We start from the raw sequence: 15,651 nt of genomic DNA on the forward strand, positions 1-15,651 counted from the left end.
CTGAGTCCAATTCATTTTTTATCTCATATGGAGTTAAACCCTTTAAATGAAAATGTTTGATTACCGCTCTGAACTCGGTTTTTTTCCATTTTTCTTAACGAAAAATTTTTTTTTTTCAATTGGTTATAAAAACACTTAAACTCAGAAGATGTGGACTGTGACTGCACCATATATCTAGTTGGGAGTGGTGCTGACTGAAAACAGATGATTTGGAGCGATTCGCGCGCCATCCGTTGGTCATTCTAAGGACTTATTGAACTACCCTCGTATATAACACGTCCCCGAAAAACTACTCCTAAGTCATACCTACCTACCCCCGTGATTAGAAACGGTTTAAAAGATCGAAAACTACCTTGAACAATGTGAACATGATTTAGAATCACAAATTAATTGTATGCTACTTGAAAATTTTCCCCTCTTTTAAATTATCCCAAAAAACTACCCTTCCACTTGAGCGAATGCAGTAGAGCATATATATGTATGAAAAAAGCATAAAAAATAATACAACTTAGAAAACACTACTAGTCGATATTTTGTTGCTCTTTCTTTGCTCTTCGAGAATATATAATGCGTTCCCTAAAAACTACCCTATAGTCATACATCCTCCTCGTGATCAAAAACGGTTTAAAAGTTTAAAAACCACCTGGAACAACATAAAAATGATTTAGGACTCAAAATTAATAACATGAAACTTACAAATCTCTCTCTCATTATAATTTCCCCCGAAAATACCCTTCCACGTGCAGCTATGCAGCGGAACAGATATATGTATGAAAAAAGCATAAAAAATAATGAAACTTTGAAAACGCTGTTAGTCGATATTTTTTTGCTCTTTTTTTTGCTCTCCGACAATATACAATATGTTACCCAAAAACTACCCCTAATAAGTCATACATACCCTCCGATCGTAATCAGAAACGTTTAAGAAGTTGGAAAACCACCTTGAATAATTCAAAAATGATTTATAACTCCAAATTGATTACACTGCACTTCAAAATTTCCCCCTCATCATACTTTTCCCGAAAAACTACCCTTCCACGTGAATCTACGCAATGGAACATATATATGCATGAAAAAAACATTAAATATAATCAAACTTAGAAGAAACTATTTGTTGATATTTTTTCTCTTTTTTTGCTCTGCGATAATATATAATACGTTACCCAAAAACTACCCCAAGTCATACATACCCTCCCCTCGTCATCAAAAACCTTTTAAAAATTGGAAAACCACCTTGAAGAATGCAAAAATGATTTAGAACTTCAAATTGATTACATGGCACTTCAAAATTCCCCCCCTCTTCATAATTTTCCCGCAAAAATACCCTTTCATGTGAACGTATACAGCGGAACATATATATGTATGAAAGAAGCATTAAAAATAGTCAAACTTAGAAGAAACTGTCAGTTGATATTTTTTTGCTCTTTTTTTGCTCTTTGATAATATATAATACATTCCCTAAAAACTATCCCAAAGTCATACAAACCCTCCCCGCGTCATCAAAAACGTTTAAAAACTTGAAAAACCACTTTGAAGAATGTAAACATGGTTTAGAACTCCAAATTAATCATATGACACTTGAAAATATTCCCCTATATTAAATTATCCCAAAAAACTATCCCTCCACATGAGCGTATGCAACAGAACATCTTCCGCTGGAAGATGTAATAAATTGGAGTTCTAAATCATTTTTACATTGTTCAGGGTGGTTTTGCAACTTTCAAAACATTTTTGATGACGAGGGAAATGTATGTATGACTTAGGGGTGGTTTTTGAGTAACTTATTATATACTATTGAAGAGCAAAAAAAGAGCAAAAAATATCGATTAACAGTGTTTTCCAAGTTGTATAATTTTTCATGCTTTTTTCATACATATATATGTTCCATTGCATAGATTTAAGTGGAAGGGTAGTTTTTTGGGAAAAATATGAAGAGGGAGAAATTTTGAAGTGTAATGTAATGAATTTGGAGTTATAAATCATTTTTGCATTGTTCAAGGTGGTTTTCCAACTTTTTAAACGTTTTTGATTACGAGCGGAGGGTATGTATGACTTAGGCGTAGTTTTTAGGGAACGTATTATATATTATCTCAGAGAGCAAAAAAAAAGAGAAAAAAATATCAACTAACAGTTCCTTCTAAGTTGAACTATTTTTAATGCTTTTTTATGCATCATTATGTTCCGCTGCATAGATTCACGTGGTAGGGTAGTTTTTCGGGGAAATTATAAAGAGGGCGAAATTTTCAAGTTTCATGTGATTAATTTGAAGCCCTAAAACATGTTTACATTGTTAAAGATAGTTTTCCCATTTTGAAAACTTTTTTGATCACAGGGGGTAGTTTTGTAAGACTCAGGGGTAGTTTTTTAAGAAACGTAACATATGTCATCATAGAGCAAAAAAAAGTAAACAAATCTCCACTTATCGTTTATCGCAATATAATCATTTTTAGTGAGTTTTCGTAGGTGGCGGCGCTGAGTGGACGTCCTGCTAGCGCCGCCACCCTTTTATCCGAAGTTTAAAGAGAAAAAAATGATTTTTTCATCATAAAATTAGCAAAAAAAAGCAAAAATATATGGCGTATTCCATTTTATAATTTTCCTTGGTGGCGGCGCTGAGTGGACGGACCTGATCAAGATATGGAAAAAAAATCTTTTAAATGAATTAAATTCTTTCACTTCTTTTTTAGTATCTGTAGCTTATCTATTATTTTGCTTGCTCCTACCCAGAAAAAAAAAGAACCGATAGAAAGCGAGTCGGTTTGAATTGCGTATCTGTCATTTGCAGATTGGAAGAATGAAAAATCTAATCGGTTGACCACATTTTTAATGTCACGTGTGCGCGGTGACTTAAATCTGCCATTCCGTATTTGTTAAAATGCTGAGTGAATAGAGTTGAATGCGAATTATTAATCTGAAATAATTCCTATGCGAATTCTACGATTCATAATGTGCGTATAACATGGGTTAAAATTCAATATGAAATGGTGGTCTTAAAAGATGACATACATACAATGCACACATAGCAACTTATATGGGTATACTAAGTAACTTATACTAAATGTAGGCGACCTCCAGTTATTTTTAACTGAGTGGAATATTCAGATTACAATTTTCAAGAATTAATTGTTTTGAATGAGAAGTATGAAGTAATAAATTTAAGTGGGAAAATACAGATTAAACAAAAGTTAAAGAAACTCTAATAAAATAAAATTGTAACACACTATAATTGACGCAACAATTTATTGTATTTTTAGATTCAATAATTACGCAAAGAATAATAATTATATAGTATAATAATATAATTATAATAATTTCAATAAACTATCCTGTGTAGGAATTATAAGATTTACACTTAAAGCTCTAGTGCCATTCAATTATTCAGAGCACATGCAGGAATTGCACATGTCAGAAACAAACTTCGCAAACCGTTAATGTTTATTTTTATGGCACATGCATGATTTCAGTCCTTTTTGATGCTTGTGAAGCGGGGCTAAAGCTCTACTTCTTACTCCCTAGGGAGCGAAAAGTGTCATCAGATGTGAATAATGAAAATTTTACATCTATAAGCTCGCATTTTACGATGATCAGCCCACTCACCGTAAAAACTGTACGGAAATTCGGGTGGCAGATAATAGAATTTTGTGGTAATTTATAGAAAGATACGATATATAATTGATCTAATTTCCGTGCATTACCAAAAATTTCTCAAATTTGCCGGAAGTTTATAGAAATTTTTAAACTGAATTTGAAGTAATTTATCTTAAGTTACCATAAATTACCTGTAATATTACCATAAATTACAAAAAAATTGCATAACTTTCCAGAAATTATTAAAAAATTTTAAAGTCGAATTTTGGGTAGTTTATGGTAATTTACCATATTTACCTGTGAAATTACCATAAATAACCGAAAATTTCCATAAATTTCTGGAAATTTCTAGACATTTAAAAACTAAATTTTGGGCAATTTATGGTAAGTCTTAAATTACCGTTAAACTTACCGTATATCATGCTTCCTTTATTCGAAATCTAATATGGGCTGAATTTATGACAGTATTTCAAGAAATGTCAGAAATCATCCGTTTGGTATAAAAAATATCGCATGCGCATTTCATTTTCCATAGTACCCGCATTTTTCTTAGAAATAATTGCTATATAATAAAACAATAAATCAAATAAATAATAAATATAATAATAAAATAAAAAAAAATGTGAGCGGTCGTTTTTGTGAATTTAATATTGATATAAGGTGTATGTGAAGTTTCGTAACCTAAGAAAACTTATTAATTTTTCACTTTCAGTGATAATGCGATTTTATAAACGTAAATTAAAAGAAAAAAATCCGTTTTCAATGTATGAAATATATAAATAAATTTTCAACATTCAGATGTGGCGTGATGCAAGTATGTGAAATACAGTGTTCCAGAAAATTAACTTAAATGCCTAAAAATAAATAGTCTATAAATGAAATTAAACTATGTATACCAGGATTTGCTTAAAAAATGTCAATTCATCTATTTTAATAAATAATTGGAGCTATTAAAAAAATTAAATTATATTAATAATTTTTTATCAGAACTATGGTTCTTGAATCAGACAATATCCATTAATAATCGATGCTGTATGAGTCTAAAAAAACCGTTTCCCCATTAAGAAAGTTATGTTCTCATTCAAAAGTCAGACCAACAGAAGGGTGGCAGTCGGAATTACAGTGACAGATACGGAATTCAGAAGCTATCAAAACCCATTCAAACGAAAATTAATGGATTTTTGTTCCTAGGTAATATGTTTAATTCTAATTTTAATGTGCTTCTCAATCAATTTCTGCGACAATGATTTGCAAAAATAATAATTGACCCTATTGCGTGAATTTTCTGGAAATAAATTTGTTTATAGAATTTCGTTAGTAATCAATATCTTCTTTATCATTGCGATCCATCCTGGATGTAATTCTGTCTTTGGGGTAGAATCTACGTTAATTAAAATCCCAACCTACTCTGAATCGCGCCTCCGCGAGTTTCTAACCGCAAATCGCTCGAGAGCCATTCGGACAATTGACGACCCGATAGCCCGAGTATCCTATCTCCCATGCGATTACGGATGAGCATGGCGCGAACGAGATAATTCTCTCGGCTCTACGAGCCCATTTATTCATTTCCCGCGTGCTTTCAGTGCAGTGGTGGGAAACGATACTTTTTCTTTCACTGGATCTTGTTAAGAGTTTTTCATTTGCTCCAAGGTGTTACTACCAGGATGGTTCCAAAAAAATGTAGAAATCAGAAACAGCCCAGCACACAAAAGTTTAATTTTGGGTCCCTCGTAATCTGTATAAAGTTTGAAGTTTGTTGTTTTTACAAACTTTTTATTTATATGATTTTATGATATCTCATGAACATTTAAAGAAGATTAAAACAATTTTGGTAGACTATTACTTATTTAATGTGCACAAGCGAAAATGCACGTAACATTTTTCGTATAAATAGATTGATCGGGAAATTATTACTTATTGATTAATTTTGATAATAGTTTTTGAAAAATCTTTATTCCGTACTGCATAAAGTGTAAATCAAATTTAAAAAAATGTTAAGTCTACAAGGTTTAGGTTTATGAGAAATGTAAGGTTATCCAAACAATATATTCAATAGTCCATGCTAATAATAACCAATGGAATACATACCTCCGCCTAGTTAAAATGCAAAATTCAATGTTTTTCGTTCATGTAACATAACATATAATCCATTTAGTTAAAGTTGGTTCAAATACTTATTTAAACTATGGCTTTAAAAACAAGAATGGCATATTTCGCCTTGGTGGTCAGACTCTGTATAGTTGCGCAATAGAAAAGTTTAATCATATTAAAACAAATTGTACATTGATATTATTGGACGCTGAAATTGATAGACTCAAATTATTCCTCACTAAAAACCAAAAATCCTGGTTAGAGATAAGCTTTCTTCAGTTTAACAGTTTGAAAAATGTAACGAAAATTTTGAGACATGATTTTTTTAATCAGAAAACGCTTTTTTATATTCTCATTCATGAGAGTGTAATGTATTCGTCAACTTTTCAATCACTGGTTTTTAACGGATTTTTGCATGTCGGCACTCACAGAATCCGAAAATCATATAATTTTATCGGTGTCTGCCTTTCTGTATGTCTAAATGTCTATCTATGGTTACATGAATGTTGTAGCCACGCTGACTTTTGAAGGATTTGTCCAATCAATTCAGCCTTTGATACACTTCATAAGGTTCCTAAAATGAAGGTTAAGTTCGTTAAGCAGATATTCCAACAAAAATTAAAAAATGTAGAGCATTTTTAAAATTTGCAAATTTTTTCGTTTCAAATAAAAAAAAATGTTGTCGAAGTATCTTATAGATGGGTAGAAGACTTGAAAATTTTCAATTTCGATGAAAATTAGAAAATTTATATACATTTCAAAATTCTGAAAATGTTTAGAAAAATAGAAACAATTATTTTTCCAAAAGATTAGGAAATTTCATTTAAATTCGTTCCTAGATATCAAATATATTTAGAAAGTATTTTAGTTAAATTTTTCGATTAAACAAAAATTCAAAAAGTTAGAACTTTTTTAAAATTTAAATACAAATTTTTTATGAGTTTTATAAATTTTTGTCAAGTTTTCTGGTAAAAGCCAAAAGACTTGAAAATTATTTTAACGAAATTTTTGAATTCGATAAAAATTCAAAAAGTTATATGCTTTTCAATATTTTGAAAATTTTCAAAAAAGGAAAAAATTTTTTTAATAGATTAAGAAATATCAATCCAAATTTTTACTAGACATAATATGTATGTTTTTCAAAACTATTATCATGAAATTTCTTATTAGATAAAAGTTCGTGTTGCTTAGAGAACCTCCTTCAATAACAAATCGAAGAAAATTGCAGTTACAATTTATGGCTGCAATTCCTCAAAAGTTTAAATCACATTTTTCGATTTAAGTTATAGTATATACGACATTTGAACAAATGTAGTTAAAGTGTACGACTTAACGTACGAAAACGAGCGCGAAGCGCGATAGCGTACCAGCTCGTGCTAGGCACGCTAAAACTGGGCGCGAAGCGCCGCGAGCAAAGCGCGCGTTGAGAATGTGTCCGCGCAGCGGGTATATTTTTTTATTTGAAAATATATTTGATGGTTTGAGATATAGAGATTAATCAAAGGTTGGAATAAAATTCTTTTGAGCTGATTCTTTGTACACGTATTTCGCTAAAATACGCCATAAAGATGATTATCCAGTAGAAATAAAAACTCACAGCTAGACACATATTAAGGCCCCATATTTGCTAAAATCGTAAAAAATTGCGAGACATGATTCTTCTCATCGGAGAAGCCCTTTTTGGTTTGAAAATAAATCTGAAATAATGAGATTTATAGATTAAAACATCAGCAGAGGTTGAAATTGATAGATTGAAGCGCTTGGTCAGTAGAAAAGGAAACTCATGGGTAGACTCAGAAGCTTTTTCCAGTATTAACGGTTGAAATGTAATCCATTTGAGTTAATTCTTTGATCACGTATTTTGCTAAAGTACGCCAAGGAATATATTGTACAGTAGAAACGATACATCGTAGTTCGATACATATTTTTGTCACATCTGTTAAAATCGTTTAAAGTATTTGTCAGGCATGAATTTTATCGTCAGAAAGGCTTCTCTTGGCTTATAGGTATATTTGAAGGTTTGAGATGTAGAGATAAAAACATCAGCGACGGTTGAAATTGATGGAATTGAAATGATTGTTCAGTAAATACAGACATCAAGGTCAGATATATATTATTTTTTCGGTATCCGAGGTTAAAAAAATCCTTTCAAGCTGATTCTTTGTACATATATTTTTCTAAAATACGCTATCAAAAATATTGCCCAGCAGGAAAAGAAAATCACATTCAGATACATATTTTAGTCACGAATATGCTAAAATCGTAAAAAAAAATTTCTCAGCCATAATTCTTTTGATCAGAAAAAGTGCTTTTCGTTTGAATATATATTTAAAGATTTAGGACGTAGAGATTTTAAACATCAGTGGTGTTAGAAGTGATGCGACTGCAATTATTTTTCAGTACAGATTAAAAGTCAAAGTCAGACATATAACATTTTTCGGTATCAAAGGTTAAAATAAAATCCTTTCGAGCTGATTCTTTGTACACTAGGGTGGCTCAAAAACGCTTTTTTTTAGAGGGCGACGATCCCCCCAATTGCATTCCAAACCTGAAAAAATAAATTCCATAATATTTTTTTTCGATTTGAGCAGGTGCCGGTTTTCACTTGACGTTTCCCATGTAAAATGCAAGTGAAAAATCACTTTTTTAGTTTTTGGAATAATTTTTTAGGGTTTGAAGCAATATGATGGAAAAGTATGGAGGTCTGTTGAGAAGTAACCAACGAAGAATTTCATGTATCAAACATATGGATTTGACACTCCTAACACACCCCCACGAGTACCTGAAAACTACCCTTAAAACAAAAAATGTCAATTCTTCATGAAATCAACATTTTGAGCACTGTATTCTGTTTTTTTAACTTAAAATTATTAATATTGGTCTAGTGGAATATTTATTATCATTAGTTAATTGATTTTCAATTATTTACACAAATGGAATTTGTTAGAAATTTTTTTTTTAATTTATTAATTTTTTTCCTTAAAATTATTACTATTAGTCTAGTGGAATATTTAATAACATTGGTTCATTAATTTTAAATTGTTTAAGCAAATGGAATTTGTTCAAATCATTTTTTTTAAATTCGTTTTTTACCTAGAAATACTTACTTTTGGCCTAGTGAAATATGTATTAAAATTATTTCATTCATTTTCAATTGTTTAAACAAATGGAATTTGTTTCAATAATTTCGTTTCGATTTTTTAAAAATAAAAATTAATACTCTGGGTCTAGTGGAATATTGATCAGTAATAATTAATTACCGATTAATAATTAATTGAATAATACTTAATTGATCATTAATATTTAGGTAATCATTTTTATAAAAAAAAATTAATCAAACAACGTTGATAAATATTTCACTGAAGAAATATTAATAATTTTTAATAGAAACGTTATTTAAACAAATTTCATTTGTTTAAACAATTGAAAATAAATAAACTGATGTTAATAAATATTCCACTAGACCAATAGTAATAGTTTTTAAGAAAAAAAAACGAATTTTTGAAAAAAATTCTTCAAAGAAATTCCATTGGTTTAAATAATAAAAAACATGAACCATTGCTAATAAATATTCCGCTAGACTAATAGTAATAACTTTTAGGACGAATAACGAATTTTGGAAGAAAAATATTTAAACAAATCCCAATAGTTTAAATAATCAAAACCTAATTAACCAATGATAATAAATATTCCACTAGACCAATATTTATAATTTTAGGTAAAAAAAGACAAGAATACAGTGTTCAAAAGGTAGATTTCCTTAAGAATTGATATTTTTGGTTTTAAGGGTAGTTTTCACGTACTCGTGGGGGTGTATTAGGGGTGTCAAACTCATATTTCTGTAGATAAAATTCTTCGTTGGATAATTTTCCACAGATCCCCACCCTTTCCCGTCACATTTTTTTAAACCCTAAAAAATTATTCTAAAAACTAAAAAAAGCGATTTTTCCTCATGCATTTTACATTGGAAACTTCAAGTCAAAACCGGCACCTGTTAAAAAAAAATGAAAAAATAAAAAATTAGGGAATTTCTTTTTTTTTATCTGGAATAAAATCAGGGGGGGGGGGTCATTGCCCCCTAGCATGCAAACAAATTTTGCCAAGCATTTTTGGACCACCCTATTGTACACGTATTTTGCTAAAATGCGTCATAAAAAATATTACCCAGTAGAAACGATACATAGTAGTTAGGCGCCTCTTCCAGTGATGTATATGCTATGATCGTAAAACAATTTGTCAGTCATAATTCGTTTCATCAGAAAAATCTTTTTTTCATTTGAAAATATGTTTCAAGATTTGAGATGTAGAGATTAAGATATCAGTGGTGTTAGAAGTGATACGATTGCAATTATTTCTCAGTAGAGGCGAAAAGTCAAAGTTGGACATATAATATTTTTCGGTATCAAAGGTTGAAATGAAATCTTTTCGATCTGATTCTTTGTACACGTATTTTAATAAAATTCGTCATAAAAAATATTGCCTAGCAGAAACGGTACATAGCAGTTAGACACCTCCACCTAGTCAGGTATATGGTATAATCATAAAAAGAAATTGTCGGACATAATCCGTTTCATCAGAAAAAGCTTTCTTCTTTGGAAAATATATTTAAAGATTTGAAATGTAGAAATTAAAACAACAGCATAGATCAGAAGTGATGCGCCTGAAATTACTTCTCAGTAGATATGGAAATTTAGTGGCGTACATGTGAAATTTTTTTGTTATCAAGGCTTCAATTAAATCCCTTCGAGCTAATTCTTCATTCATGTTTTTGCTACATTGCGAGATGGAGAGTATTTTCGAGAAGAGACGGGTAGTTCAAGTCAGATTAATTGTGCCGCGGAGTAAGTGCCAAATTGTGTAAATGGATTTTATTGGCATAAGCTAATTGTTTCGATTCAACTCATGTGTTTGTAAAAGATTATTGCGTCCCAGTTCGATCTAGAAGGGGTCAAAATCCAGGTTTTTTATTCTTTTATTTGCTAACTGGCTGCTCAAAAGTAATTTCAAGGTCGTTTCTTTAAATTATACGCCTTTAAGGTATACAGTTTATTCTGCTTGGCTTAAAAATATATTTTCAAGCTATTTAGGATTTAGAGACTGAAATACTTTAGTGGTGGTTAAAAGAGATAATCTGATATTATTTTAAGTGGAAATGGAAAGTCACGGCAGAACATGTGATATCATTTTCTATAAATGGCTAAACTAGCATTCCTTCAAGTTAATTCTTTATTCACGTGTTTGTTAAATTCAAATTTTGTAACTTTCCTAATGTTCAGTAAGGTCTTTAAAAATGTTTTGTTTTTCGTACAATAAATATTAAATATATAGCACCACAGATAAAGAAATTTAATTAACTTAATATGGATATGTTCTTGTTGTAGACAAAATACTTTTCAAATGTGGAAAATTGTATCTTTTCAAAACTGTTGCAATTTGGAGAATTACGATTAAATAGATGGTACGTTGAAATTCGTCTGTGTAATTCTAGAGCTCACTCTATAGAAACTAAGGGTAGTAAATCAGATACAGTATCGTTCTATTCTGGTGAAATTTCTAAGGATTCCGTCAGATCCCTTTGTGGGATCCTTGGAGGAACACGGTACAATGGCTATTGTTTCCGACAGGATTGGAACGTTAAACTTCTATTGAAATGAGAATGGCTTGTTGTAATACATATAGAGAGGTGCAATATTTCTTACTTGTTATCAATTTTATGAGAAGTCAGTCTTTATTTTATTTATTTTTTTCAAAACCTTTCACTTTTTTCTGACTTCAGCAGTTTAAGATGTAATTAAGATGTTGAAAATCTTTCATTGAATATTTTGTTTAAAAAAAAGATGGTTTAAGAAAATAAATAAATTTGATAACCAGTACTTAAATTTCGACATCTTTCTGTATTTGAACGAACTTAATATTTGTATTTAGGGCTACGATAGTCAGGTCGGTGAAAGAGGTTCTCAACTCTCAGGTGGTCAAAAACAAAGAATTGCAATTGCACGAGCCCTGGTTCGAAGACCCGCAATTCTTTTACTTGATGAGGCAACATCAGCTTTAGATTTACACAGTGAAGCTACAGTTCAAAGAGCACTAGATGCTGCAGCCAAAGGTCGAACTACCGTCGTTGTGACCCACAGACTTTCGACAATCACCAATGCCGATAGGATCGTTTTCATCAAGGAAGGACAGGTCGTTGAGATGGGTACTCACGAGCAGCTAATGGTTCTTGGCAAACATTACTATGGCCTCGTCTCAGCTGACGCCAACGCAGTAGCCAAAGGTAAGAAAATATCAGTCAATTTTAGATCGAACTTGAATGATCTCAAGGTTTTGTATCTTATCTTTGATTTCTCGTTGGGTTATTTTCAGCAAAGGCAACTGCTTCTGCCGCTAAGACCGTGACTGCAACCAAAGCTGTGAAACCAAAGCCACCATTGAAGAAACAATTTTCGACCTTGTCTATGCACTCTCATCGTCTGTCTTTAGCTGGTGGATCCGATACGTCTGAAATACAACTGGAAGAGCACGAGAAGCCTTACGATGCGCCGATTATGAGAATATTCAATCTAAATAAACCTGAATGGATTTACAATGTCATTGGTACGACTACTTGAATTTTATTCATTTCGGATTAGATTTTTTTGGTTTCTGATGTCGCAAGTGATGATGAAAATTGTATTCTCTTTTAGGTTGCTTCGCAGCGGCTGTGGTAGGTGCATCATTCCCAGCCTTTGCAGTTCTCTTTGGAGAAGTCTATGGAGTTTTCGTTGAAACTGATGAAGCTCAGGTCCAGCGAAGAACCATAACCTACTCCTGTCTTTTCATCGTAGTCGGATTAGTCACAGGCATTGGAACCTTCCTGCAAATGTACATGTTTGGATTAGCAGGTGTTCGGATGACAACGAGACTTCGAAGCATGACTTTCGAGGCTATGTTGAAGCAAGAAATGGGATGGTATGACGAGGACACAAACAGCGTTGGTGCTCTGTGTGCCAGACTCTCGTCCGATGCAGCCGCAGTTCAAGGAGCCACAGGAAGTCGAATTGGCGCGATTCTTCAAGCGTTATCAACTTTAGTCCTAGGTATTGGAATCTCAATGTATTACACCTGGAAGATGACATTGGTCTCCGTGATTTCCATCCCCATGGTACTCGGTGCTGTGTTCTTTGAAGCGAGGATCATGAGTGGCCAAGGACTCCAGGAAAAGAGAAAAATGGAATGTGCCACGAGGATCGCAATCGAGGCAATATCGAATATCCGAACTGTGGCAAGCCTGGGGAAAGAAGAGGCGTTTTTGAATCGGTATTGTGTAGAGTTGGAATATGTCGCGCAGGCAACTAGGATCAAAAACAGACTTAGAGGATTGGTTTTCTCATGTGGTCAAACGACTCCGTACTTTGGATATGCGCTGAGTCTTTATTATGGAGGGTACCTCGCAGCTCGAGAAGGTTTGGAATATGAGAATGTTATCAAAGTGTCGGAAGCCTTGATCTTTGGATCTTGGATGCTTGGACAGGCACTGGCCTTTGCTCCCAATTTCAACACTGCGAAAATTTCTGCTGGAAGAATTTTCAGACTATTGGATAGGGTACCGGAAATCATGACACCACCGGAATATGAAGAAAAGGATAAAGATTGGGTATGTGTCCTGAATTATGTTAAAAATTTAAGAAATATTCACTCTCTAGGCTTGCTTACAAAAGAAAATCTAATTTCGAGAAAACTAGAACTTTTGAAAGATAAATTTGATCAAATATTCAGAAAGTCAGTAGAAGTGTAGTTCAACGAGTAACTTTTTTCTGGTTTACTTGAATTTGCAGAAAGCAGATGGTCTGATTCAGTTCTCTAAAGTTGAGTTCCACTATCCAACGCGACCCGAGATGCAAATTCTCAGGGGTCTCAATTTGATTGTCAAGCCTGGGCAGATGGTAGCTCTAGTTGGACAGAGCGGTTGCGGTAAGTCCACCTGCATCCAACTTCTGCAAAGGCTCTACGATCCGCTTACTGGAACTATTACTATGGATCGCCGTGACATATCCGCAGTCTCTCTTCCCATTCTGCGTCGGCAACTAGGTGTCGTTGGTCAAGAGCCAGTGTTGTTTGATCGCACTATCTCCGAGAACATCGCCTACGGCGCCAATGATCGATACGTACCGATGGATGAGATCATTGAAGCAGCCAAAAAATCCAACATTCACAGCTTTGTCAGTTCTCTACCCTTGGTAAGTAATTATATCTATACAATTTTATTGCATTTTAGGCTAAGAGTGCGACAAAAAGAAGACGGAAAATATAATAGGTGTATTAGGGTGGGTTACAAAGCTAAAAAGTATTGTATTGGGATCCTTATGTTCTTGCACATGTGTAAATTTTTTTTATATTCCTGCAGGACCAACAAGTTTTTCGATTTTTTTTACGGATTTTAATTAACCGTTTTCCAAGAGATAGTTTCTATTAAATGTAACTCTTTTTAAAAAAAAACTCTTAATACCTGTGTAAATCTGAGATTTTTTTCGGGTACCTGAAAATTTCTCAATGATAAAAATATACCGATTTTGGTATTTAATTAAATTATCTTTATATTTTGTAGTAGTAGCGAATTTTTTAAATTATGAATTGTTACTAATTGAAATCACCATTGCAACTTGTGACTAAAAAAAATCCTGAACATGCATGGGCTTCTTTAAAATAAAAAGATGCTAGAAAAACATTCAATTAAATACGAAATTCCAAATTTTGAAAATTTTCTGCAACTCCAATGTAGATTTCAGGATCTTGTAGATCTTCTCATAGTGTATTTCCATGCTGAAAAAAGCGCACATGTTCTTAACGTTTTTCAGGACACACGTTATAAAGTAAAATTTAATCAAACACACAAATTTTGTAGTTGGCTCAATTTCCGATTCTGACTTCTGCATATTGGAAAATTTTGTTCCTAGTGCATTTTTTCAGCGGATAGTTTTCAAGTACCTGAAAAAATTCTTCCCCTATTCATGAAGGTTTTAAAAATATCTTCTGAGAAGAGAGGTAAATACAATAGAAGCTATCTCGTAGGAAATTATTTACTAAAATCCACAACAAAATGAGGAAGACTTTCTGCACCTGCAAGACTATACAAAAATTGAAACTAAAGAAAAGTTAAAAGCTTCGCAAATAGGAAAATTTGAAAACTTGTTTTCAAGCACGGGGAACCAAGCTGTTTATCTATCGATTTCAAACTAATTATACTTTTCTAGGCTACCAATTTGCTATTTTTTTCCGTTGTATTCATTTCGAATTCCAGAATTTTTTACTTTCGACCCATTCCAATATATGCAAAGTCTTGAAACTAGAGAAATTTCTTATTAAAGACTTTGAAAGTTAAACAATAAAAAACGGAGTTTAGAGTGGTTTAATTTTGTATGTTTCAATGTTGACATTTATTTATTTTTAACATTGTTGTCTAATAATTCAATTGTGAAGGTATAAAATTTAAAAATTTGTAATTCTCAGTTTTTAAACTCACTTTTTTATTGAAAATTTTATTATATTATAGTCGAAAAATATTTCCTTAATTGTAAATTAATTTAAAAAACAAATAAATAAGGTTATAATTATTAACGATACTGGTCCGTTTTTGAACACGATTTTCATTTATGTTTATTATTAGTTTTCCTGTGGTGAAATAAGTTGATGGGTTCTTTGAATACACAAAAATATTCCGGAATTTTTCCAAAACCAATTAATACACATTAATGAATAAAGTTAAATTTTGAATACCTTAAATACAAAAATGTTTATTTAGGAAAGTTTGAATTCCCAAATGTTTTAATGGTTGAGAGAAATGATTGTAAATCGAGAAAAAAATGTAAATTTCTTTTTCTTAGTTAAAAAAAATCTCCGATTTTAAAAATGTTTGCTCTATTTATTGAGTGCATGATATCAAAATGTTATTCACTTTTAACAATGCTTATCGCATTTGAAACAGTGACTAAA

General features: G+C 32.0%; 1 protein-coding gene across 7 annotated transcripts in view; it reads left to right on the plus strand.

Moving 5' to 3' along the window:
• Nucleotides 1-15,651, plus strand: part of LOC117177467 (multidrug resistance protein homolog 49-like) — a 200,887-nt gene that overhangs the window by 169,196 nt on the left and 16,040 nt on the right. For all 7 annotated transcript variants that reach the window (XM_033368182.1, XM_033368187.1, XM_033368183.1 and 4 more), the window contains 4 exons: nt 11,605-11,956; nt 12,046-12,276; nt 12,366-13,315; nt 13,497-13,898. In XM_033368182.1, coding sequence (XP_033224073.1) covers nt 11,605-11,956; nt 12,046-12,276; nt 12,366-13,315; nt 13,497-13,898 — 1,935 coding nt within the window. The remainder of the gene's footprint in view (nt 1-11,604; nt 11,957-12,045; nt 12,277-12,365; nt 13,316-13,496; nt 13,899-15,651) is intronic.

Source organism: Belonocnema kinseyi, chromosome 7, assembly GCF_010883055.1.
Source record: "Belonocnema kinseyi isolate 2016_QV_RU_SX_M_011 chromosome 7, B_treatae_v1, whole genome shotgun sequence".
Taxonomy (NCBI): Eukaryota; Metazoa; Arthropoda; class Insecta; order Hymenoptera; family Cynipidae; genus Belonocnema; species Belonocnema kinseyi.